General features: G+C 38.1%; 1 protein-coding gene across 2 annotated transcripts in view; it reads right to left on the bottom strand.

The window, feature by feature from the left end:
• ncanb (neurocan b) overlaps positions 1–26,545 on the bottom strand; it is a 150,150-nt gene that overhangs the window by 98,516 nt on the left and 25,089 nt on the right. For both annotated transcript variants that reach the window (XM_055053145.1, XM_055053155.1), the window contains exons 2-4: positions 16,902–16,984; positions 2,700–2,929; positions 2,434–2,602 (exon numbers count right to left, since the gene is read on the bottom strand). In XM_055053145.1, the coding sequence (XP_054909120.1) occupies positions 2,434–2,602; positions 2,700–2,929; positions 16,902–16,974 (472 nt within the window). In that variant the 5' untranslated portion in view covers positions 16,975–16,984. The remainder of the gene's footprint in view (positions 1–2,433; positions 2,603–2,699; positions 2,930–16,901; positions 16,985–26,545) is intronic.

Genomic DNA, 26,545 nt, shown 5'->3' with positions numbered 1-26,545 from the left:
TAATAAAATTCCAGTCTTGACACTTAGGATTAAAGAGCTTAAAGATTTGAATCCCCCTTGCAGCGATAAGAGCAGTCTGCATGCCTTTGTACATCTGTGGCCATGGAAGTGATGAGAACAACCGAATTCAATAATTTGGAAGAGGGTCTCTGTACTTTTGAAAATCTAATGTTAATTGAAGATTTTATACCTCAAACTGGTATTTTAATAAACCCAACATTGGAGCCAACTCTTTATTTAGTGTAGCCATAATAAAACTAAGGCTCTGTTTACACAGAGCTGATTTTCAGTGAAAAAGTTAATGATGAGACATCTGACGCTTGTGTTGTCCAGCTGAAAGCCGTGCGACCGAACACAAACAATACCTCACATTGCATTGGACATGTCATCGCTTTATTGTGCGTGTTTCTTTTCCAAATAAAACTGCGATGAATCGTACTGCTTTGAGACATGAGGAGAGTATTTGTTATCAGCAGCGGCTGAAACAAAACTGAGAAAAACAAAAAAGAGCAAAACCTCCCCCATCTAGGAATACTTTGAGAATTATGCTGAAAAATAATTAGCCACATTTCCACCATGTTTCCCCCAAATACTCACCCTGCAGAAATTTTATAGAAATTTTCGCTATTATTTGCAGTTTGATTAGCAAAAATATATCAATCTCAAACTTAACACAGCAGGAAGAGTAAACCTCTGTGTGTAACAGCTGAAATTCCCAATAAACGAGAATTGAGAAGAATTTTAGTTTTTCAGGAACCAAGTCAAAACACAAATAATACTATCAAGCCCAACAAGCACAGCATCCCCAAGAAACTAACCCACCAAATGACCTTATTGTCAAATCAATCTATGACGTAAGAGAAAACAAAACGATTGAGTCTCTAATGCTGGCACTTTTGAAACCTGGTGTCAGACGGAACCTTTTTGTGAACACAGTCTGTGGAGTTGTGAGATTATCCACAGATGTGAAAGTTTACATGCGCATAACGCACAGACACTGGATTTGTTTCACATGCCTGGGTGGATAATAACAAAAACAATGACTGGTAGCATTGTGCTTTGTGTGCTACTTAATGTGTTCAGTTTAGCACAAAATCTGATGAGCGATTGTGAGTTATACGAGTACTTGGCTTGCAGGAGCGTTTTCTAAATGAAGTGGAAGCTAAGGGTAAAACATCCACGCACGTTTCGATAACTTGCTGAAATCACAGCGCCATATAGTGGCCTGGCATGACAACTGCAGCTGACGCAAGGTGGTCTTGTTTAAACACGGAATGTTTCTCCAATCATCATCCAAAAGTTCTCACTGTTCCCAGACAGTGATCTTATATAAACACAGCCCAAGTCGATGCAAGTGCAAAAATTTTACTTTGAACAAAAAAGGTACTTTAAAATGAGGTAGCGTTTATACAGGAATCAGTGAGGACTTTGCTGTGCAAAGTCCTCACTGATCCTCTCTGAGTATCTGGGTTGATGACTAATTATGATTAATCAATTAAACAATTATAAATATCCAAAGAAATTACAGCTGCCGTAAATCAGCACCCTGTCTCTTGTTGAAGGCAGTCCTATCGATCAAGCTGCTGTATGTGAGACATCTAATTAATTTTGAAAGCAAAATCTTACAAACAGCAGCAAATGGAGGCTCAGAGAGCCTTTTAGTCCTGGCAAGATGTTGAACTGTTAGGCTCAAGGATACAGAATTGATTATTCCTTTTATTCATAGCTTTTACAAACATTTTGATTTTTGGCTTAAGAATAAACTCAAGTTTGAGCATATTCTGTAATCTAATGCTCTTTGTGTTTGATATTAGTACGAGCTAGTCATTTTGATATTATGTGTACAAAGTTATTTTAAGAAAAGTCAATAGACAGAGAAGAAACTAGAGTTAAATACATGGAGAATTTGCTTAATTGATTAAATTATAAGTGAGTGAAAATGACAGTGAAGCTGGTATGAGCCTTAAGACTTTGATCTTGTACTTTTTTATGACACAGTCTTGTTCTGTTCAAATGGTGTCACCAAAAACAATTTACTGTTGTACAAGTACAAAAAAATAAATATATAGTCACAATTACATGCAGTTTCACAAATCCTGGAAAAGTCTTGGACTAGAACCACAAGCTTCTCATATTTTTTTGTCATGATTTTTAAAATTCTTTCCTCTTATGATAAATTTTGTTCAATTTATTATATCAGTGCCAAATTGGAACAAATGTCTCTCAAAGCACTTTTTGAGAACCACATGTCCAGTTCGAGTCCAGTTTTATAGGTCAAAACAGAAATTTACTTTTTTTGTGTTTCCCTTAGATCTGATCAGTGTGAAAAGAGCAATTTCATAAAAGTTTGCTATTGTATTTTCTGTTTATTTCAACCTCTTGATCACAGCAATCTACAAACAACTGTTCAAATATAGGTAACGCTTTGTTTACCTGTGACCTCCAGTGGAACGGTGTCCTGCTCATCGTTGATCCCCACCACAACTTCACAGCGATAAAGTCCAGAGTCGCTGGACCGCAACCCAGTCAGTGCAAGGCTGGCATTGTAGCGGTCCTTACTGTACCCGGGCAGTGACACACGACCCTGGAAGGCCTTTTTCACCTAAAGAGTGAATAAAAAAAGAAGAGACGATGATAACAGTGGAGCAAGACAGTGAAAATCCAGCAAAGTTATTCATATTTGATGGTCACTGCTATACCTTGACCACATTGTCTTTGGCCACCAGGACCGACTGCTCCTTCTGCAGGCCGTCGGAGCCTCTCTGACCCCAAACCTTGGTCCATTTGATCCTGGGGGGCTCGGAGAAGGAGCTGGCACCAGGGCGAAGGGTGAAGAGGCAAGGGAGCAGCACCGTCTTGGACAGCTCCTCTGTAATGGTCTGATGAGTCACCTTCCGCATATTCACCATAGTGTCAGCACTGGTTAAACCTGAGGAGAGCAGAGGTAAAAGGGAAGAGAGAAGTAGTGAGATTAATCAATTTGCTCTTGTAAATGTGACCACTGAATGCTATTCCTGATTACTCTGAAAAGGTTTCCGTTAATTGATTCCCGTGGCCAAAACCTGTGATTTCCTTCCAGTTTCTTTAGTTCCATTATGAGCCTCCTGTTTGTGGAGTGAAAGCAAAATAGTCAGAAACTCGTTGAATGTCTTTGACGATTGTCAGTGATCTAGCAGAGCATTATTGTTGCAGCTGACAGAATAAGTCAGTGAATAGGGAAAATGTCAAACATGCTTGATAACCCCTTGAATATGCATCACAAAATCAATACCAAACACCTCCTTGCCATTTAAAGCATTGCCTCCAAGAAAAAGGTGTTAGTCATAATATAACTATTAACAAGATATTTGTCTGATATTTGCTTTTACAACACATATGATACATTATCCAAATCCTCTAATGCCTTGTTTGAAATAAAAGAGTTGCATCATTTGAGTTGCATCATTTGCATTGCAGAGGTGAACACCTTAGAAAATCGCATCTAACCTCTGATCCATATGTGCTTGTATATATCCAACACACACACACTGATTCTTTTCTTCTTTTTTTTGCTCCCTTATTTTTTTCTGTTCTCTTTCCTGTTACACTTAAGAGCAACATAAAAAAAGGCACTTTCTCTAAATTAAGTCTCCATGAACCCCAATGGCGGTAAATGCATGTTGAATCGGCTGACCAAGTTGTTAGCCACGCTGCTAGAGGCAGACGTGTCACTCAGCAGAGCGCTTTGGTAAAATCCTCACTTGCAGACTGACACACTGCTCAGATGATCCCAAAGTTACAAATTGATTAAAGTGCTGTCTGTTGTAGCTTGGTCAACCTCAGGTAGACAATTTAGTTTCGGTGGATGAATCTCAAAACACCTGTTTCAACAGCTGCTGCAGACTAAAGATGTAACAGGATGAAAATGCTAACATTATCCTTATTTTATCAAGTTTTGTTGAGGTCTAATAAATGACATTTTAGTTGTTGCATACGTTAGATACTCTCTGACCTTAAATGTAGCGGCATTTTCAGTTTGACTCTATTTATATTGGCTATTTTAAAGAGAAGTCAACAGAGTCAAGCACAAAAACAAACATTCAAAATACAGCAAAGTATAAAAAAAAGAAAAGTAAGAAAATCTCAGAACAGGTTTCAGATTTTGAGGGAATGTATAACTTCGACATGGTGATGCTTTCATTGCGTCTTTCTACAACAACTTTGCAGGTTGCCTGAATTTGTTCCAAACATCCAGCAGCCCTCCAGGCTGAGTTCACACTCCCCAGGCAGGCAACGTCTCAATGAGCCACAGCTGGCAATTCTTTTTGGCCCAGAGAGACAAAAGGAAATAAAAGGACCGCAAAAAGAAACAAGCAAAAATGAAGAAATGAGCCAAAATATTCTAAACAGCAGATCCTGAACAGCTGAATTGAAACAACTAATTTCTGTTTTCATTAGAGCAGAGTTCTGTAGCAATCTTTTTTTTATTATTTTAATAAATAACCTTAGGGTTATATGTTCATTTAAAAACATTCCACTGGTCTCTCATGAAATTATATTGTCACATTGAATAAATATCAGAACAAAAACTGGGTCTGTGTCGTAAAGACCCTTCAGACATGATTTGTTGAGAAATGGTGCTGCACACATAAATGGAATCGAAAGTGAATTTCAACATCCGTCCAGAATCAACAAAATCACACCCTTTCATTGTCCTTTGCAGTCAGCTGGCAAATGGTTAAATCTATACTTGTTCCACAGAAAAGGGATCCAGCTTTCTGTTGTTGTTCTTCACGGTCAAAATAATTCAAATTCAATCGTGAATCTGTCAAAAAATAAGGCATCCCAGATACTTGCTGTCACAATCTCCCTGGCTTTGAGCCCCTCATCAGACAGTCTCATTGTGACAGCGGCCCTCACCGTGTTTGCCTCGCTCCGTCTTTTTTACATCCCAGTTAACATCTCTGACAGCTGGGTTATTCTCACAGGAGTGGTGTTGGAGCAGAAGCTGTCTGTCATAACTTCTACCCTTCTTTACAGCAAAGGGGAAACTTTGTTTTTCTTTTCTTAGTTTTCCAATTGTTTTAGAGGCAAAGAGAGGCGTGTGCTGCTCTAATTTTCATTGTTTCTTTAATTCGGGTCTTCATTTCTTTGATTTTTCATTTCTTTGATTTTTCTTAAACTCCCTGTGGCTTTCCTTGTTTCATTCTTTGACGATTCCAAATCTTTACCTTGCCATGCAAATTTGTCACGTCATGTCAAGGTGCAACAAGAAACAAACTTTGATGCATTTTATTTCTATTTCAAACCAATTTAGCTTCCAATTCTGAAGTTACTTAAAAAGTACTTATAGTTTTCAAATTTGTTTTGCAAATCTGCAAAAAGTGTCGCACACATTTGTTTTCGTCCTACTGATTCCCTTGATTGAATTCTAGAGCAAAGCATTACCTATTGAACTATTGATAATAAATAGACTCCTCCTTTGAGTGATTTAATCTCTGTTTAAGCGCAGCTGTTCTGAGAAGGCCTAAGAACAGCTGAGGTCCCACATTTAAAGTCCAACCATTAAATGTCAACTTCCATAAAGAAGGGAGCGACTACTGAAAGAAAGGCAAAATAAATTGCGTTAAAGTTGATTCAGGTTGATGCAAAAATCTATAATAGGAAACCAACAATGTGAACAAACCTTTCCCATGTTGCAGCATGATGGAGGTAAAATGATCATATTCTTTTCTTCAGCAGTTACATGGTGAAAATGTGTCAAAGTTGTTTGCAAAATGAAATCAGCGCAACGCTGAAACCAAAGTTGTGTGAGTCATCCAGACCTAACCACAAACAATCCCAACCACCAATTTTTGTCTGGATATTTAGTTTTGAAGGAAGCCGATGAACATTTATGAAGTCTGTTGATTAAAAGTGAAACACAGATGATGGTGGACGACCATGAAGAAAAAGAGCCCACTGTTCTATTTCCATTATTGCTACCGTCAACTACAAACTATTTATTTGTCCTTCTGCAGACTCACTTGATTCAATGCATGTTAAAGCGTTACTCCCAACAGGGTCAGCCTGTCCTGTCTGTAATTAAATGTCAGATTGTTTAAACAGTAAACTTGCAGCAATCACAGACACACTGCTGTTTTGTCATTTTGCCCCCCGTGTCCTGCTTATTCTCTTCTCTCTATTCATTCCCTACAATTTGGGCAACATGCCAGTTTTAAAACCCATTGTTTCAATTCATCTTTTTTTTCTCTCTCTATTTTCTTTTCATCTTTGCAAGACAGATTTACTTTTTCAATTGTCCTTGTTGAAAAGATACATTTACATTAGAAAATCACATGATGGGAACACTGCAAGAGAAGGCATGGATGCTTTCATGTTTTTGTTTCTCGATATTTTTTTCACAAGTTATCATCTCCCTGACAATCCTTAAATCAAATTTATTGTTTGTATGAACATCTGAAAACTTAAATATTTCTTATCTCCTACAAACCACTGAGTTAAAGTAACTTATGTTTGGAGCAGCTTTAGTTCTTCTAAATAATACCAGAGAGAAATTGTTTTGGAAAGCCACACATTATTTTCGTAAATAAATATTGTCTAATGAAAATCTTAAACTTGTTGAACATGTTTCTCCTCTAGGTTTGCAAATATATATTGCCATTCTTTTTGTTTTTGAATCTTGAAAACTACAGGGCTGCATGTATGCTGTGGTTGTACATGTCCAACAACTGGATGACCAAAGACTGCAGTGATTGACTCAGAGCAATGACTTCAGATGACGAATGGGAGCTGAATCACTTCAGATTTAAATGTGTTTTTATGATCCAGCTTTCCTCAACAGATTCCATAGGCTGCATGACTTTACATCACGGATTATATGTATCACAGGGGAAAAAAACAATCCAAACCAACCTACGTCTAAGTAAGATAAAAAAAAAAAGTGATTGCCTACTAAGCCAAGTGACTGGGTGTTCCACCTTTGGGAGCAACATCTTTCACCAAGTGTTTTACAGACCTGACAAATAAAGTGTAACAGGTCTGTAAAACATTTTGGTTTTTCTGTGGAAAACAAAGACAGCCCCTCTCTTCTTTGAGGAATTGCTTTAACTCAGTATGTAAGTTTTTAAGCATTGATTTTAAGGTCAGGCTTCTGCACTCCCAAACATATTTAAGCCCAGACTCTGAAATCTTTAAGCTATTCTCCAGCAAACTTGCTGGTATGCTTCAGATCCTGGTCCTTCTGCATGACCCAGGAGAGCTGGAGCTCAAGTCTGATTAGTTCACAGAATGTTTTCCAAAAAGTCTTGGGCTTGTCAATTTATTTTCTTGCAATTGTGAAAGGGACATTTTTGTTCCTTTAGTTATTTTCTCTCCTGTGAAAGGCATTTATCCTGCTCTCTTTCTTATTGTACCATGATGAACTCTGACCTTAACTGAGGGACGTGAGGCCGGCAGCTCAGATGTTGCTGTTGTTTTTGTGAGCTACTGAGTAAGATGATTCGCCACTCTTCCATATTTTATACTTTTGTGAATAATTGCTCTCACTCTGGTTTGCTAGAGTCCGAAAGTCCTAAAAATGAAACTCTGTCGCCCTTTTGGATGTTAGTGACTTTGATGCGTTTGGAGCCCTGTTAACCTGCTTCATGTTATGCTACTTTCATCTCAGTAATTTATTGTTTACATAGGCCTGCAGGCAATCAGTAATATAACCTGAGCGCATGTATTTATTCATCAGCTCATATTTTTCTGACATTAAAATTTGGTTGATTTTCTGAAACATTTAGATGTGACACTCAAACAAAAACAGAAGAAATTTCACTTTTTGACAAAAATTTGACAAATCTTTAGCAACATATTGAAGTTTTTGTATATATTTTCACATTTGACAGCATTAGATTGTGTGAACGTACAGTAATCATGTGTCATCCCAGCACATTGCTTTTTGGCCAGTGTGCCTTCGAACACACACACACACACACACAAAAGCACATGAATAATTGTCATCGCTCATTCGTGCAGCCGTTATGCCTTTTCAGTTGTTCACTGGAAGAGGTTGAGTGCTTCTTCCCTGATAGCTTAACATCAGCCCTCCCATCGCATTGTCCTCTCCCCACAGGCGCATGAACACACATAAATATCCACTCCTTTGCTTCTCCTAGTGGCATCGCTTAGACAAGCACTACTTGTCTAACTCCCACCCCAGCTGGTCTATATTACTTTGGCTGGCAATGTGAAACAGGATTTGTGCTCTGAAATGGCCTCTGATTCAGCACTCAAGAGGAGCTCAGCCCATCAAGTGAGACGACCTGTGAAAAAACAAACAATAAGAGCGAGAGGGTTTTTGAAAGCACAATGAGAGGAGAAAATAAAAGCATTGGGAAGGAAAACATACAATGACGAGCCTGATCACACAAGCAACTTTTCATCTGATAATGGTTTTGGTATTTCCACTTTAAAAACGAGTTCTGCAAGAGGTAAAATAGAAATAGGACTCTATTATAAGAATATGATTTCATCCCAGTAGGAGTTGCACAAAACAAAACTGGAGCACGCCTCCAATATCCACAGCATAGTTTCGGTAATTTTGCCTCTTTTGGTGAAACCAAAATGTCCTCTCAGCTTACTGCAAAGGAAAGTTAATTAAGGTGAGCATTTTATTATCCTCTGTTTATTCGGACTGGTTAAAACTTCTTTCACAAAGATGAAACCCAAGGTAAGACTTGAAGCATTCTTCTCAATCAGGCAAGATTCCCTGTTGCTGCTCTTCACTTCTGAAAATTGAATGTGTGAACATTTTTTGTTTTCAACGTTGGCAAATATAGAACAATACGAACCAAGACGTCACAGTTGTCTAAAATCTGCTTTTACTTGGAAACATTGTCAGAGGCGCAACTCTCACATGGTTGCCTTTTGTTTGGTTATCTCTCCGGGTGTCATATTTGTTTTTATGCTTTATTTTGAGTGAGCAAAGCCCCCTGGCTCTGAAAGTAAGATAACGGAACATAATTTCACTGTACAAATATTCTGAAAAAGATTTATTTTTTTAATAAAACAAGCACCTACACAGTGTAGAGAATATGTACTGAAAACATTTTCATCTGTAAATATATTCCTAATCAGGCAAGCAACATTAAATCTATACAAGGTATGCATAACAACCCAAATATACCACATTTAAAAGTCAACACAAATTAATTGATTTGTGTTGATTTGCTATCAGCAAAAGTGTGCTAACTTTAGATTTTTGTTAAACAACAACAAAAGAATGCATCTGCTAATGTCTGAAATCTTGCGAGCACCGTCTGGTTGCAGGAAGTTCATGGGGAAATTATAGTCTTCCCACTTCCACGCTGTTGTCTCAAAGGTGCTGACAAAAACATTCAGAAGCTTTAGCTATCCGTTCTGGATCGGTTCTGTTTTGATTGGATTATTTCACTCTTTCTGAATTCTCTGAGTCTTTTCAATACGCAGAAGGAAATCACTTGTGCGGACCTCGGCACTGTCTCCTACCAGTGCGGCACAATACTCCCTGTGTTTCTTTAGATATAGTCTGTATGCGGCACAACTTTTATTTAGGTGGAAGAAATTCGACTTCTGGGAGTTACTGCAGACAGCAGACTGGATTGGTTTTACCAGATTGAGTGCAATGTCACTGTGATGGGAAAACAACCAGGTGTTGTGTTATAAGATGTTCACATTATTTTTGCTTAAACTTAATCCCATAAAATTATTAATAATCACTTGCAGTATTGCCTCATGGTGTGATCCAGAGTTTCAGAACAAAAAATGTTAAAATTTTTCTTGATTTTCTTTAACTTTCCTTTAACTTTACCCAACTTCTTTTCCTTATGTATTAAATTATGTTATTCAGTATGCAACATAATTATTCAGTGCACATAACGTACTACAGTTACTAATTTTTTATATGCATAAGTCATTTGAGCTGTTACTGAAATATAGAGTGATTATCATGTAAATACACCCATTAGAGAATATCTAAACAACAAAAAGAAAAAAAACCAAGACTGATAAGAGGTATTTTAATATCCTTGTCTTTTGAGGAGGACAGATATTCCTCCTGCAGCTTGCAGATAGAGAAACCTGATCACCAAGGTGATTGTCTACATTGCCTCATCTTTCTTCCCTTTGTAGATGTATGCAAATGACCAAAAACAGCTGCAAAGGCTTTGGGTGTCTGATGCCAACTTGCACACAGACACAGGGTGGGCGGCAACGGCATTTTCATTTTAATAGGAACACAATTGCAGACGCCGCTCCACATCCTCCCTCTCCGTATTCTTTTTCCTCTTTGGTTGTTTTTTCAAAATTCATGCAGAAATTTTTTCTTTTTTTGAAGAGGAAGACAGAATGTGCAGAGTTGATCATCCAAACTGAAGCGCAACCGAAACTGATGGAGGGCATCCACTGCAGCCGCCGCCAATCCGCTCCTTTCGGCTGTGCATCAGCTTATTACGAGTGTATGAGCGAGTGTGTTTGTGCAGAAGGATTTGCAGGTCAAACGTTTTGACACATAAGTGTCTGACAGAAGCTTGTTGTCATTAGTTGATCAAAGTCTTAGGAAATGACAGATGAAACAACAAAACAACCGGACTGTCGCTGGCAGTTTGCTTAGAAGTGGTGGGAGTTTTTTGCGCTGCTCAAATTAATTCAGATTTTATTCAATTATATTTACATATTTGTCTTGAAAGATGCTGCATCTTTGATTACATTTTAGACAACTTATTAAATCTCACAGAAATGAGACATGCTGGATGGGATATCAAGAAGGACTGAAGTGGTTACTGAAGACAAATTTTTGAGAAATTCAAAGAAGAACAAAATCTAAATTCGTAGGAAACATGTCTAAATTCTAATGGAAAAAGTTATAATTAAAATTTTTTCTTAGATTTCTGTGAACCCCCCCCCACAATTCTGAGTATGAATTCTCAAAAAACAAGAAAATCAAAAGAAATAAAGAAAGCAGGTGTAAAATAAAATTATGTGAATTATAAAAGAATTAAGACACAATGCAGCAAATAATCAGTCCAGGTTTTCCACAGTTCAATCAGATTTAGCTGTGGATCATTATCTGCAAGCCAAAAAGCCACATTTGAAAAGTCCTCACTGACTACCAAAGATAACAGTATGCAACATTATTGAGGGCATATTTTTGCAATATTTTTCAATGGAAATTAACATTTAGATCACGCACACATAACTGGTCTGTGGTGTGTCTGCAGACAGGGAGGCAGAACGATTTCAGTTGTTCTAAATAAGCCTTAATTAACACTCCCTAAAAGAAAAAAAAGGAACAGGGAAGGTAGTGAAGCATGTATAGACTCTAATGGAAACTTAACATAAACAATAGGTTAAGTTAGGTGAGACTTTATTAATCTGGAGGAACTATGAGACACAACAGACACAACTATCCATACAAATACTGCATTAAAAACCTTATTTAACAAACACAATAAAAATGCACAGTGAAAACATAAAAAACTATGACAAAAAAGAAACATTAATTTTCTTGTTTCCCACCCATCCTCCTCCCATTATAGAGTCTAATGAGCCGTGGCACAAAGGAGTTGCCAAGCCTCTCAGTTGAACAGCCCACTGACAGGAATCTGTCCATGAGAGTGTTCCTCTGCAGGGACAAAACAAGAGGTGGCTGCTATTGTCTAGAACTGCCCTCAACTTGGAGAGGTTCCTTTATAGGATGGGGCCTCTTTTCCACCACAGTCTCCACAGACTTCATGTTCATCCCGACCACAGAGCCGCCTCTCCTGATTAGACGGCTCAGATTTATGTACTGAAGAATCCTGAGTTTTGATATGTACCAATAACAATGCAGTAGTTCCTAAACATTTGAGCAAATGTCCCAACTTCTGTTTGCAGCCTTCAGTTATTGCAAAACTACTTGAACCCACTTTTCCAGACACCAGCCAGGTGAGTTTGTTTCCCAGTGCATTCCCCTAAACTGCAAGGCCGTTTTTTTTCTTGTCTCTGTTAGTTTATTTTGAATCCTGTTTCTCCATTTTACCTCGTCACGATTTGTAATTAGCACGCTCAATGTTTCGCTCATGTGCAATTATCCCCTTGCGCGTATGAAGCTGTGAATTTCTCCTGTGCACGTCATATTTTGATGCATCTTTTGTTCGCCGATCTCAAGTGGTTTGCTTTGGTTTAAAATTGCCTCACTTTATTTTCCATGTTTTCTTTGCCGTCTTGGGTATCTTGTTTTGACTATTAAATATATGACTATTCTTTTTTTTGTCTGCAATTAAATTCTCTATTCTTCACCTGCCTTTGCTTCTCTCATTATTCATTGTTTACTTTGATAAATGAGATGAAAATGCAAAGTTTATAACTCACTTGCATTGGGTGGAGTATAATGTAGTGCAAGTTGGTTAACATTTTGAATCGAGTTTCTTCACCACTCTAGTTATTTTATCGCTTTTTAACTTCTTCCACAACTCGTGTTCCTTGGCAAAAAAAACTACAAAAAGCTTTAAATTGCCAGTGACTACTTTCAGCTGTCTGTGGGGACAAAGAGAGTAAATCTTCCAACTTAATTTTGACTGTTTATGTTTCGAGGCACAAATAAAACAACACCTAAGCACCCTTTGTAGGAAATTGACAGAAAACGTATGCTTCTCGCATCTCTTTAAAGGCTTGTGCCCTAAACATTTAGTTTTTCGGGGTCGTTTTTCCAAATTTATGCAGTCTGTGAGATTAAGCTTTTCTCTCTGGTTATCGTACAGGTAACTAAAATACCAGTGCAGATGTTATCTTTGATTTTGTCACCAAGGATTAAACAAAATCTGGATTTTTATCTAAGAATATCAACCGAGACGTGCTTTTAAGAGTGGCAATTGGAAACAGTGTCCTGATGGACCTCTTCTCTGTCAATCTTTTAGAATGACAGGTGTTAAAAACTGTAGTTTAGCCTGAGAGAACTGGCACAACACTTTACATAAGTGTAATTGTTGCCACAGAATAAGTCGTCGATTACAGTTTTAATGTTGAAAATCTTTTCATTCTCAAATCAGAAGCCAACCCTCTTTCCGTACTCAAAGAGGAATGGCTGAAGTGAAACTCTTTGTCTAGGAGTGACTCCGAGTTCATCATCAGATATACACAAAAATCACAGCTTTGTACCAGACTGTGGAAACACACACAAGAAACACACGTCAAGTATAAAGTACAAGGTTCTGAGAAATCAGATGAATTGAATAACCACACGGTTCTGCTTTGTCTGATCGCCGGCCCTGCATACGTCAACACAAAGTGAACATAATCTTAAAGGTGCGTATAGAAACATTAAGAGGGATTCCAACCACCGGCTGTTTCAAGCAACAGTTCTGTGTGTTTGGTTGTGTGCTCATGTTCTCTGGCAGAAAACAAGCCCGTTCAGAAATAAAGTCTGAAAGCCGGCATCCTCTCACACGAGATCCGCTCCCTAAATAGTTTCTGTAGCGTCTCATTTCCTTTACTTGAGATTCAAGGAGTTGTCCTCTCACCTGTTCCACGTCTGCGTTTGCTGTTGCATTTTTCACCAACATCTTATGCTGCATTGCATCATTTCTAGTTTTTCTTTGAGTCATTTCTACCCCCGTGAATGATCTACTTTCATCTTTCCAAACCTGTACTGCTTGGGAAAATCTTGATGTATTTCCATCAGGTTGTGGTTGATAAAAATATCTCCAATTCAGAATTGGGTTTGACATGTTGCACTCACAGAGCACCTTTGTGGTAATATGATTTATTGCTACATGTACAAAAAGGGTAGAAATACACATTTATAAAGTAAATATAAGTTCAACTTCACTGGACATAAGCAAAAAATAAATAAATAAATAAATAAGCAAACAGATTTGAAAAGTGCAGTTCATAAGCTTATGTCTGGAGAGACTGTAGAGGGTCGGATCTGAGGTTTCCACTAATTGCCTCCTGGAGGCTTCTTCAGAGTTTGTTTTTGTTTTTTTGCCCTGAATAATTTTAAAACATGCCTTTATTTCTCTACAACTTAAAAACATTTCAACTTCACAACAACAATTTTAAGCTACTCAAAGCATCATACAACTTGAACTGTATAGCAAAATACTCACAGACAATACGGAAAAAAAAAAAAAAAAAAAAAAGCATAAGATAAACTATTTATAACCAGAGGAAAGTAGATGTACGTCTTCACTAAACTTTTCTAAGAAAACTTGAAGGCTGGCTTGAACATGTAAGTTCAATGCAAATCTATAAAAGCTTGTTTATGTCTGTACTGACTTTCATTCGGTCTTTACTGCAAATTTCACAGTTAAAGAAAGACTGCACTGGCTGCTACGTCTTCATATTTGTATCAGGAGAGCTCTTTAAATGTTTAAAGTTGCAGTATGCAACTTTTAGAAAGAATGTGTTGTTTTTTTCCTGATGATAGCTATTGTTTCCTTACAAATCTCTAAGATCTTCAGAGAAGATTTGGAGAATTAGGTGATGTCTGGAGGAAATGGATTTATAAACCATAAATGGATTTTATTTCGGGTCATCAAAATGATGGGGCGCAGAATGCACATACTTTTCTACTTCTACTGTAAACTTATGTTATTTTAATATGATCCGTCATATAAAATGCCATATAAAAACATTAACATTTGCGATACCAAGATTTTGGCTCCTCTTTCTGATCTGACAAACCTTCGCAGCCACATAGGAGGAGATCTCTGAATATCTCCAAGGTATATTCCTCAGATCCCTCAAATCCTCCACCTCTCTCTCTCTCAGAGACAGAAATTAACCCTCTCACAGCAGCTCTCTTCCCATCTGAGTCGTTTCAGACCAGGCCACTCTGGGATTTACAGAAACTCCCCTTAAGCTTCTGCCGTGACTAATTTTGCACCTTCTGTGGCGTTATAGTACATTTATCTTGTGTGACAAGCTCCCAACATTTTAAAATTTATAAGCATGATACACAGGCAATGGAGTAGTGGCGCTAAAAGTGCAAGCACAGTATTACCAACGCATATATATATACACACGCACACCCAGACACACGCATGCAAAAAGCTTACCACCCCCACGCCTTAATCTGCTCTTTGTGTTCACATCCCACCCTTTTTCCAATTCTGTGCTGTCAAGCGAGGTGTCAGGGGGTGAACTTTAATGCCAGCCCTCCCAGTGGTCCTCTTACCTCCTGTGACTTTTTGCTTAGCTGGAAAAATAAAAGTGCAAAATCCATGAAGGGAAGAGGTAATACAAAGTAAATCAGGGTAACAGTTAGAGTTTATTGGGCGTTTTTACGCCTTCATATAGACACGCAGGAAAGCTGATTGGATTTTTCACTGTCTCCGTTCCTGCAAACTTGAGGCCTGAGTCAACACCGAGCAGAAAAACTACGACGCGGAGCGAAGCAGACGGTCGGCGAGGACACCGGGGAGCAGCGCGGGGGCGTGAAGTCTGCCCTACATACGCAGAGACACATATAGATACACACAGATATCCATCAGCAGTGCGCAGGCAGGGTGCAGAAAGGCCGGAGAATGACTGACGGATGTGAATACTTTCCCCACCCTCCATTTCCCGCAGAGCCCCCTGGAATAGACAGATAAAACTGCCAAACAGACAGACCGGGAGGCAGCTGGGGGAACCAGATCCTCGGCGCAGATTGACTAATGACTCACAGTTTCACACAATTTTCTGCGAATGCCCCGGCCCTTGTTCCTCTGCCACACTGTCCTTCGCTCATCAGCATCAGCGGTTTCAAAAGGTCACTCAGACAGACAGGCAAACACACGCAAAATGTCAAGACTCTCGCCAAAGTTTGAATGACTTGATGATGTATAATTACATGATTAACATCCTAAATTTCAGCTTTTTTTTTTTTTTAGACAAATCAAAAGAAAGTTTAATCAGCTTTCCTCACTGGAATTGGGTATAATATCTCTGAGGTTTGATCAGGCCTAAAATACATTTCAATTTCTAAGACATGGCTGAAAAGATAAATCTAAGAGCTCTGTGGACCAGAATGATTCTGCATCTTTACATCTCTTGCTTTTATTCTCTTCTTAGAGTTGCTGGGGTAATTACAAACAAAAGTCGGAGAGATGGTCTGCCAAGAGTTTAGACAGGAGCAAATCAGAAAATGGAGATGTCAGTGTGACTGAGGGATCTAAAAACCTCTGGCTGGTTGGGTTTGATCCCACCAAAGGTATTTGTGTTTCAAGCTTTAATATTAGCTTTATGGTAAATCATCCTTGAATGCTCGGAGGGGTTTTTTATGCTTGGCTGTTTTGTTTTTGCCAGAGTGACCTTTAATTATGCTAATAAACAAACAAGCAATTTGGCAATTTGGCAGAGAAATGAAATCAAGGAGTTGAAAAGCAATTTTCTTCATCAGCTTTGCACGATGAATAATTATGTTCGAAAGGAAAACAACAGCAAGGTTTAAAGCAAGCTGTGATTCATTTTTGATGATGTCACTTTCACAGGATTTGAAAAGACTTTGGGCAGTCGGCTGATTTCCTAGCACTCATTATTTACACACAACGGCAGCTGGCTGAGCTCTGTGAAGCATAACTACATCCCTAAATCTCTTACAAGTTGATGAGGATATCTTGCAGGAAGGTGACTTAGATATTGAAAGAGAAGGGTTAAAACATTTAGTCCTTTGGTTACTATGGGAAATGTTAAAGCAATGTGGATTTTTTTTAATAATGACTTAGAAGAACAGCCTATAAGTCACACAGAAAATCACGACAAAACAGCCTTGTCTTGTTGAACTGTTCAGCTCTTTACCTTGAACATAGTTAACTTTGAGATGGAGTCGATTCATTCAGACCTCAGCAGCTCAGTTGTTGCCAAGCTACAAAATGAAAATCTAAAAGCATGCAAGCTATTTTCTATAAAGTCTAGCCTTGGTAATAAGTACTCACCTGAGTCGGCTGTATGGAGCATTATCAGGGCCAGCAAGAGCCTTACTCCGTAAACAGGCTGCGCACCCAACATCTTGCTGCACCTGAAGACGAAAACAATAAAAAGAAATGTGATTTCACAAACTTTAGATTTTGTTTTTCTTTCCCCATGAATGAGTTTTAAGCTGAGAACTGCAGCAGGTCATGATGAACTGCAGTTAGCCGTTTCACGATTCGGACAAGACAGAAACACTGAGATTACAATTAAGGACTTGTGTTGAATCTGCAGTGTTCCTACTTCACATTAAAGTGTTGCTGAAAATAAATTGGTTCACTCATCAGTGCTCGAAATTACTTTGTATCCAAGGTGATGAAACCATTAGCAACATGCCATGTCGAAGACGGAAAGAAAACAACCCGTCATTCGTAGATGACAAGCCTTTAAGGATGCTGATGTTAAGTCGCAAATAAACATTATTCATTTTCTTAACAGAAGCTGATTGTGTGTCACAAGTCATTAGTCCATGAAAGTGGCTGCAGTGGGAGAAACCCAGACGAAAAGCCTGCAAGACCCAGCGCACATATTATGTCAGTAATCGCCGGCACGTTTATTAAGTGTGTTTTGTACACTTACATATGAAGCTGGAATGTCTTGTGAAAAACCCAACGTATGTAACAAAGAAAAGCTGAAAACTTTACACAGGAAAGCCTGCCTACCGACAACACAACCTGGTAAAAGTGCCAATCCACATTGAACCCTTTTCACAAAAATAATGTAATTTATTGGGATTTCACTTGACAAATGATTAACAATTAAAAACTGTTGCTTCTGACATATTTGTACTGAGTAAATCTTTACTGACTTAGTTTTTGCTCATGTTGTAGCTGCAAGTATGATTTTGTGTGTCTCCCAGTTTTGCTCATTCAAAATACCTTAAGATCAGTCAGGTTGAAAGGAGAGTCTCGGTGTACATCGGTTTTCAATCATTGGCAAAGATTGCGGTCATAGTTTTTGGGCTAGTCCACTTTAATATTTTAATGTGCTTTGATTTAATCAGTTCCACCTCAGATTTGACTGTTTCTTTGGGCTCATCCTGCTGTATTGGAAACCACTCTCCAGTCTTTTTCTGTCTCCAGCAGGTTTTTAATCAGGGTTCTCCAAAATTTAATTTGATCCATCTTCCTAATTGTGTCCAACTTTCCTGCTGTGCTGTGTGTGTGGGGGGGGGGGACATATCCACAGCATCACACTGCCACCACCATGTTATACTGAAGTGACGCCTTAGTGGAAATATTTCCACTAGACCTTTAGTCGAGTGAAGAGCTGCTAAATGGTTTTGCTTTTTCCGTTTGAACTTTCAAAAGCAATGTATCCTTTTGCATCCTCTTACAGATATGTACTGCTATGTTTTAGTCACACAAAATATGAATAAAAAAAAATATTGAAGTTTGTTTTTGTAACTTGCCAAAGCCTTTAAGGCACTGTAAATGTACTTAGTAAATAAACCAAACGCAGACAAATAATGACGCATTTCAACAGCTGATTTTAACTGGCTGCAATGTACTGAGCTAAAGCTCAAGTGAGCAGAAGTATCAAAGTTGCATTGATGTTAACACATAAAATAGAGCAACATTCATTTGAGACTTGGACTGCCAGAACCTTTTTGATACGTCTACATAGAATTATTTGGGGAAACAATATGTGTATGTTTAAAAAGACAACAAGGGACTTTGTTGTTTTATTTTTTTATGCCCCCCAAGTCTAACAAATACACCACCTTACCTTTCACTTTGATTCTTCAATGAAGATGCCTAGCATAAAATATACACCATGAAGGGACTATCTCTACTGTCAGAGTTGTGAAATGCTTCCTGGCACAAATTTCTTCACAACCTCTCAGGTTTGTGCAAGTTGTGTCAGAGCGTAAAGATAGCAGCGAGCAAACAAGAGATGGAGACAAACAAGGCTCAAGTAATTACCATGTGTGCCCGTGTTTATATATCAAATTTGTTTGGTTAATATGTGACGACCACTTCATGTGCGTCTCACAAGAGGCAGTCGGCGGAGACGAAATTAGTTAAGTCGGCCTCTGCCGTGGGCCCCGAGTGTAAATAATGAAGACGGCACCTCAGGAGACGGATCGGGCCGATGGAGGCCACAGGGCAGGAAGGAAGGCGGGAGGAGGTTTCAACAGATGGTGGTGCAGAAGGTGAACATTACAGCCGGTGTCAGTTACAGCGGTGCTGACCCGTTTGACTCTGAACCAAAGATACAGCCAAGGACACAAACACTGACCTGATACAGTACAACTACTGATGAGCAGCCTGGTGTTTTCAAAGTGGATTTCTTTATTTGAATTCATAAGCCGAATTGTCAATAAGTAAGGCAATAATAATAATAATAATAATAATAATAAGAGCCTGTAACTTTCATAATCCATAGACGGTTGGTATACTTTCACTTTCATCAATGTTTGTGTTATTTTATTTTATTTTTTTATTGATTGTTTTCTTACTTCTCACCATCTTAGTTTATCCCTTGTGTCAGTTCAGTTTGTCTTGTGTTTAGTATGTTGTTTTTATTTATTTACATTAATGTTTCTGTTTACTATTTTATTAGGTCCATGTGTTTTCTTATTCCCCTTCTTATTTCTCTTGGCTTTCACTATTTTTTTTCCCTTAATCTCACCCTTCTTGGTCCCGATCCCAGCTAATAAATTTTGCCTCACCTGCCCATCCAAGCTGCGTTCCCCAGCTGCAACCAATAACTTGTCATTTACTCCTCTTCCTTTAACATTTCCACTCCCTCCGCAGTTTATTTAAGCTCCCCAGTGAACATTGTTCTCTACTGGATCCTTTCACTTCACTCATCTGCCATCCTGTTTCTTGAATCCTCTGTTGCTTTTGCCCTGCTGCTTCCTGCCTGGCTCAATTTTTATAAGTTCTCTATTTTGCTAAGAAATTCTTGATGTCCATTTGAGTCTCCAGTTTGCACTTTGGTCCTCCTCTGTGTTATTGTCAATATGACTTAACAAATTGAAATACAGATTAAATTTAGTTTGTTTAAATGGTATCAATTCAGAACAAATATTCTCTCAAGGCACCTTATAAACTTGTCCAACTGATGCCCAGATTTATAGAAATATTCAAGAAAATCTGTCCAGTTATTTCTACTTCAATGAGATACAATTCTATCTAATTGTTATTATAATACATCAAAAATTTAGTTAATAAAATGCCAATAGCTACAAAGTTATCTGAGCAAGTCCAGCTTAATCATTGACTCTGCAGCAATCAATGTTCTTGCTCATTGTGAGCAAGAACATCCACAGGAAGACCCAATTTAACCAGAAGGAAACTAAGCAGAAGCCAAATAATATTTGTTTTAAGGGTCACAGCAGCAAGTAGAGCAAAAGAAAACAGCAATATCAGAAGTTTTTTCTTTAATTTTCTCATTTTTGTGTGTGGATTTATCACTAAACGATTTTCTCGGTGGTGCATTCAATTTGCCTTTGGAAGTCAGAGTTCTTGAGCTACACGCCAGGAATAATTAAAAAAACAAAAATAAAAATTCAAAGTAAAAAAACCCCAAAAAGTTAGTCAAGTTTGAAGGATCTCGTGTTTCAGCTTTTTAGCTCAAGTCCTTGTTGAAAGTCTGAACTTACTTAAAACAAAGCCGTGCTTTTTCTTCTCATCGTCAACAGTTAGTCACCAACAGTTCATCAAGATTAAACGCATATTTGAGAAGTCAACAATGCCTCATCATCAGCACTTGCTGGTCAGCATAACTGAGATAAGATGCAGTCTGTTAGGCGAAACAACACAGCGATGTCCTCCCGTCCTGCACTTACTGTAAATGTGATGGGATGAAAGACAGACAGCTGAGATTGTTATACACAGATCAACGGACAAAAAGACGCACATACAAACAGAAAAAGCCAAGCTGTCACATCTTGTTTTCAATCTCTGTCAGAAGCCTTTCTAAGCCCAACCCTCTCTTTTCTTGGTGGATGACTCGTCCAACCCATCTGTCATTCAGTCCTAATCTTCCCTGCAACCCTTTTTTTTGGTCTATCTATATTTGGACAAAATTGGCTGCCAATCTGCACTTGTTTCTAGCTTTTTTTCCCCCCCTGAAGAAGTCTTTTCATGTTTGTTTTTTGTAATGTGCTCATCCTCTATTTTCTTTCCTCCCCCTTCAGATTGTCCACACAGACTTTCCTCACAATAGTGCACCGCCAAAAAGGCTCATTAATCACTCAAGCGGCTGTCAGTCTCTCCATCACTCCACATCACTGCTGTCCAACCCCCCTCCACCTCCTCTTCCACACACACACCAGAACTGCGATCACAGGGGGTGTTAGGCCAATCAGTGTCTGTGAATAAGTCCCTTTGAATGAAAAATGAGGCTACCCTTCAGGTGACAAAGGCCTGTTTTTCTGCCACAGAGATATTACCAAGGTTTTAGCATGCGACCTGTCACGCTGAGTCACACATAAATGTTTTTTTTCCCCCTTGCAATAGGAGAACGTTGTGTGTGCGTCTGCTTCATGGCTTGGGTCTTCATTTGTCACTTTTTTTTGTTGCTTGTGAGCTTATAAGTACAAGATTGAAAAAAAAAAACTAGATGAGTGGGTGAATTGTTTTAAGACTCAAAAGATCTGTATGTGCTGAAACAGAATGATGTCATGTTCATCAGAGGATTCATATAGGATTCAAATATGGAAATTACAAATGCCACAAAATGAGTGAGTGAGTGAGTGAGTGAGTGAGTGAGTGAGTGAGTGAGTGAGTGAGTGAGTGAGTGAGTGAGTGAGTGAGTGAGTGAGTGAGTGAGTGAGTGAGTGAGTGAGTGAGTGAGTGAGTGAGTGAGTGAGTGAGTGAGTGGATGGATGGATGGATGGATGGATATGGATTCAAGACAAGACAGAAAATATGAACATGAAAATAAATGTATAAAATCCAATTTTATATTTTCCCACAATTTTCCAAACAAGACGTTCAATAAAGAAACAAAAATTAGAGCAACCTGAAGTAGACTTACTGATATAATAACTTATTTATCTACCCTATTATTATGAAAATTGGGAGGGATCTTGGAGCGGACAGAATTTTTTTTTTTAATGGTTAGTTTTAAGGCAAATACTGTGAGGGGAAAAAAGGAGTGAAAGCAAATTCAGATATAAAAAGTCTAAGATATAAAAATGAGGGGAAGGCATGGATAATAAGTAACATTATTATTTTTCTTCTAAAATTTAGGTAAGAGTATTCTAGTGCCGTAGAATAAAAAAAATACTGTGTCTTTAAGACATAATCATGAATGTTTAATCCAGAAAACTGAACTCTGACGCATTCCTGTCTCATGACACCTTCGCCCAGAAAGTACACACTCAAATAATAGCACCTTATTTACTGAGCTAGAAAAATAGACATGCTGTGACAGAAAAAAAAATCTGTTTTTTTAAATATGCTGGATATATTTGGAACACTGAATCTTAAACATAAAAAAAGAAACACTTACAGATGCAGATATACAAATATAAATATGGCTGAGTAAGAAGAATGAAGTGCACTAATATGGACAGAGGCAGGACTACTTATTGCACATGTGTAGTTATATATAAATATGAGAAATATGTGCCAAATACGTGGAGGTGCGGAAATAATCAAAAGACAAGTTTTACACGTGATTTATGAAACCATGTGCATCTCACTCATAAATTTATTTACAACACGGATGAAGAGAAGACAGTAAAAAACAAACTTCTTTTAAATTTTGAAGGGACAACATCACTAATAACTATTCATAATTAGAGACAAACAACACCTGTGGCATAGAGCCTCCCACAAATAATGTATCTGCCTACTTTCTTTAAAATCTTAATATTTTCATAGCAGAGGTATCCATCATTAGTATTTAACAGTCACACGTTAAAAGCTCAGTCCTATTTCCATCTGATTGCCATTAGTGTAAAGTAGCATGATATTAAGGAAACGTGCAATGTTCAATCATGTTGCTGAAATAATTTGACTTGCGGAAAAAAAACGCTTAAACAGTATTAATGTCTGGCTGACGTGTGGCAGATATATCAACCCATCAGCACTGACTGATGAGAGCCATCTTTAAATCTTGCCTCCTCTGTCACCTTCGAAGAGGTCACGCTGTCCAAAACCTCCAGTCTGGACAACACTTGGTTTCATTTTGGATGACGAAATCGACTTAATAGCCACTGATTGCTCCGCATTAAAAGAAACAAATCTATAAAATCCTTCCCTCTGGTGCACAACTACACACAAAACATCCACAGCACTGACATTTTAAATCAGCTTACATGCTTGTGCTATTTAACGCTCCATGAAAATGGTCAACAATTAATCAAGTGGCAGTTATAATCACACGGTCGAGTTTGTATTAACATGTGTTTAAGTCATCATCCTGAGAAATCCCAGCCTTGGTCACAGCTGTCTAAAAATATTTCCTATTTTGGAGCTAAATGTTTTATTTACTTGTTTTTTTGTTGTTGTTTTTTTCCATTATGCTCCATCGAGTCAAATAAGCAAGCAAAAAAAGGACCACATTTTCTGCTGTGATCTTCCACAAAATGTAGGTTACTGAAATGATACAATTTTGTGCAGCCCATGAATCACTGTGAAAAGATTTAAGCCACAGCAAAGATATCCCTTAAAGTCCCGCTGTGATGAACTTCTTTTTGCGCTGGTGTAGACTAATCACATCTTCCACATCTTCACTTTCCATGATGTGTTGCAAGTCCACATTGGTATAAACTTGCTACACAATCTGAGACTTGGTAGGGGATTCAAAGTTTTTATACCCTCACGTTCAAATCCATAAATCCAAAAGATCTCTTTTAAAATTACTTCACCTCCATTTTCCTTCATATAGGAATTTAGGTGTTTGCAGCTTTGTGTGATAATTTCACCAGTTTTCTTATGTCATGCAAATCTAAACTTGTTTTGCTCTTTGCTTTTTTCTACTTTGCTTACTATTGCTACACATTTGTTGACCTTTGGACATGAATTATGAGTTCCTTTTGCTGACAGGAAATGTTTAGTTTATCTAGACTTTAGCTGAGAAGGACATTGAGATGAAAGGGTTCTGTGTTGAGAAAAGATTTGAAGGAAAAAACTAGGCTATGATTGTTGCAGAAAAAACAAAAACAAAAGTGCTGCGAGCTACGATGAAATGCTGCCCCACATAATCTCACCTTTACTTGCAAATCGAAACCCACAAAAAGAGCATTGTATGCTGTTCACAAAGAAATGTTGTTGAACTGAAAGCTTGCACTTTGATCCATTTTTGATAACGTTCTTCAATTCTGACCTCCATTTTTAATCAATGAGACAAAAATCCACATTTAGGACGTGCCTCTTATTTAGGATTGCTTGCTGAATTGAACCTGTGAAGCACCCTGATGGTAAAGAGAGCAGCCCAAAACGATGTAGAGAGCTATTACTTACAGCTGAAAGCCACCCAGGTCTTTCTTATTTACAACCGCCAATGCGGCCAAGCCCCCTGTTAAGATAGCAGAATATCTTCCATTACTTTGCCTCAAGCATATTACCTGGCTCTGCGAAAGCAGAAACAGCAAGCTCATCTTACTTGTGAATAAAGATGGGCCAGATTGGGTGAGAAAAAAAACAAACATAGTGAGAAAGGGAGGAAGACACCGAGATGAGAAAATGAAAAAGGGGCAAGGAGAAAGCAGACAGAGGAACAGAGAGATCCTCCAGAAATATGAGGTGACAGAAAGCTTTTTACATCCATGATGGGTGGGGGTATGGCAATTTTCAAATGTCTCAGACTTCTCATTTGCTGGCCTGAAAAGCCACTTTGTAAGGTGGCAAATGTCAAACTTGTGAGCACACCAAGGTCTCCTTGGGCGTTCACATGCGTTCGCCTTGAGTGTAAATGTAGCTTGAGGCAAATGTATGGAAAAGACGCAATTTCAACATTTTGTTCACAAGCGCACAATAAAGGCAGTGTGGTAAATACCTCTGAGTAAAGAGTCTGTCGGTGTATCAATGGATGAATGAATCTTCATTTCAAAGCAAAATGAAGAGTTTGTGAACGCTGCAACAGTTGGTTAATTTTTTACTAGCTTTCCTGTTTGCATTGAGTTAGAACTGGGTTTGTATCGTTAGCTACTTTATAGACTTTATATTTAATGCTATGTAGTACATCATGTTATTCTGAATTCTTAATATTATTTTCTAGTTTTTGTTGTTGTTTTTTTAATCTAAAATTGGCATAAAATTAATGTAACAAAGCCATGGGTGTATTTTTCCTAACACGATACCATTAAAGGGAAAGAACGAGTTTTCCAACAGTGCGAAATTCATCGCCAAGAATCATTATGACACAGAAATACACAAACTTTGATACTTGTTCTCCTAAGTTTAGATTCCCTGTATTCAGTTTTCATTTTTCTGTGAACTCCATATTTTCTTATGACATTACTGCTGATTTTCACTTTGGTCAACTGTTTTAAAGGTCTTGCAGACACAAAATGGTAAAAATAAATATGCTGATTAATCTTGTTATTTACAATTAGACATTTTAACATACTTGGCACTTGTCTAGTATTTATTCTATATACTATAGTTATTTCATTTAGAATTTCATTATCTACAATCCACTGGACTCACAACAAAACATGAAAATGGAACAGTTTTGTGTTTTCATGGTAAGTTATCTAGTCTCAAATGATCTTTGAATTATCTCTGTAAAAGTAAAAATGTCTTCTTGATCTGAGCACACAGATCACTGAGCACACAGGTTTAAAAATGTTTCATGTTGTGGTGAACGCATATCATCAATTTATCACAGCAGAGCTGCGAACGGGACACATTTCAGGTTGGAAAGCTGCCAGATTTGTCCTGTCTGCATTTCCTTCACCCTCTCCTTCACTTTTCTCGATGCTGCTTCTTGGCCCACTCTCTTGTCCTCAAGTCTTGGTATTTCGTCTCTCTCACACCCGAACGTCTCTGTTTGTTTTTCTGTCTTTGCGGGATCCCAGAGTGAATAAGATCCAATAAATCCCAGCTGTTGACTGCAGGTTGTGAAGGCTCCTCTGTTAATCAAACTCAGAGGTGCAGAGGTATTACATCATGCCAGGGTAAAGGCTCCAGAGCTGCTCCTGTTAACCAGCATTATCAATCCTGCACTGCAGCCACAAGGCGTTTTACATTCAGTGACAGTCCTCTGACCAACAGCACGTGATCACAGGTTTATAATAATGTGCTGATTATGCTGATAGTCATACCCTTCAATGTTTTTTGTGCAGTAATGCTTCTACGTACCTATAGTCAAATAAAAGCTGGCATTTGAAATATCCGAGTCAAATTGCTGCATTAACCCAAAAACATGTTTCAAACAGACATTTTCAAACTTGCAAACACTGTTTTGTAACACAAATGTTGCAAAACAGTCAAACAGATTTCACATTAGATAAGTTAATTATAAGTTCATAAAGCTCAAAGGACTGAATTAACTCAGGAACATGAGTTTAGTAAGATAACTAGAATTTTTTGAAATGCCTTATTTAAAGCTAGCAGAAAAGCTCTTATTTTGAAACAGGAACTACTTTGAGCTTTGAGCTAGCAGGAAATTACTTAGTTATTTTTGATGCGATCAAGGGTCACAC

The sequence above is a fragment of the Poeciliopsis prolifica genome, unplaced genomic scaffold (genome assembly GCF_027474105.1).
Source record: "Poeciliopsis prolifica strain line A6 unplaced genomic scaffold, Auburn_PproV2 SCAFFOLD002, whole genome shotgun sequence".
Classification (NCBI taxonomy): Eukaryota; Metazoa; Chordata; class Actinopteri; order Cyprinodontiformes; family Poeciliidae; genus Poeciliopsis; species Poeciliopsis prolifica.
This window is presented reverse-complemented; position numbering and strand designations above follow the sequence as displayed.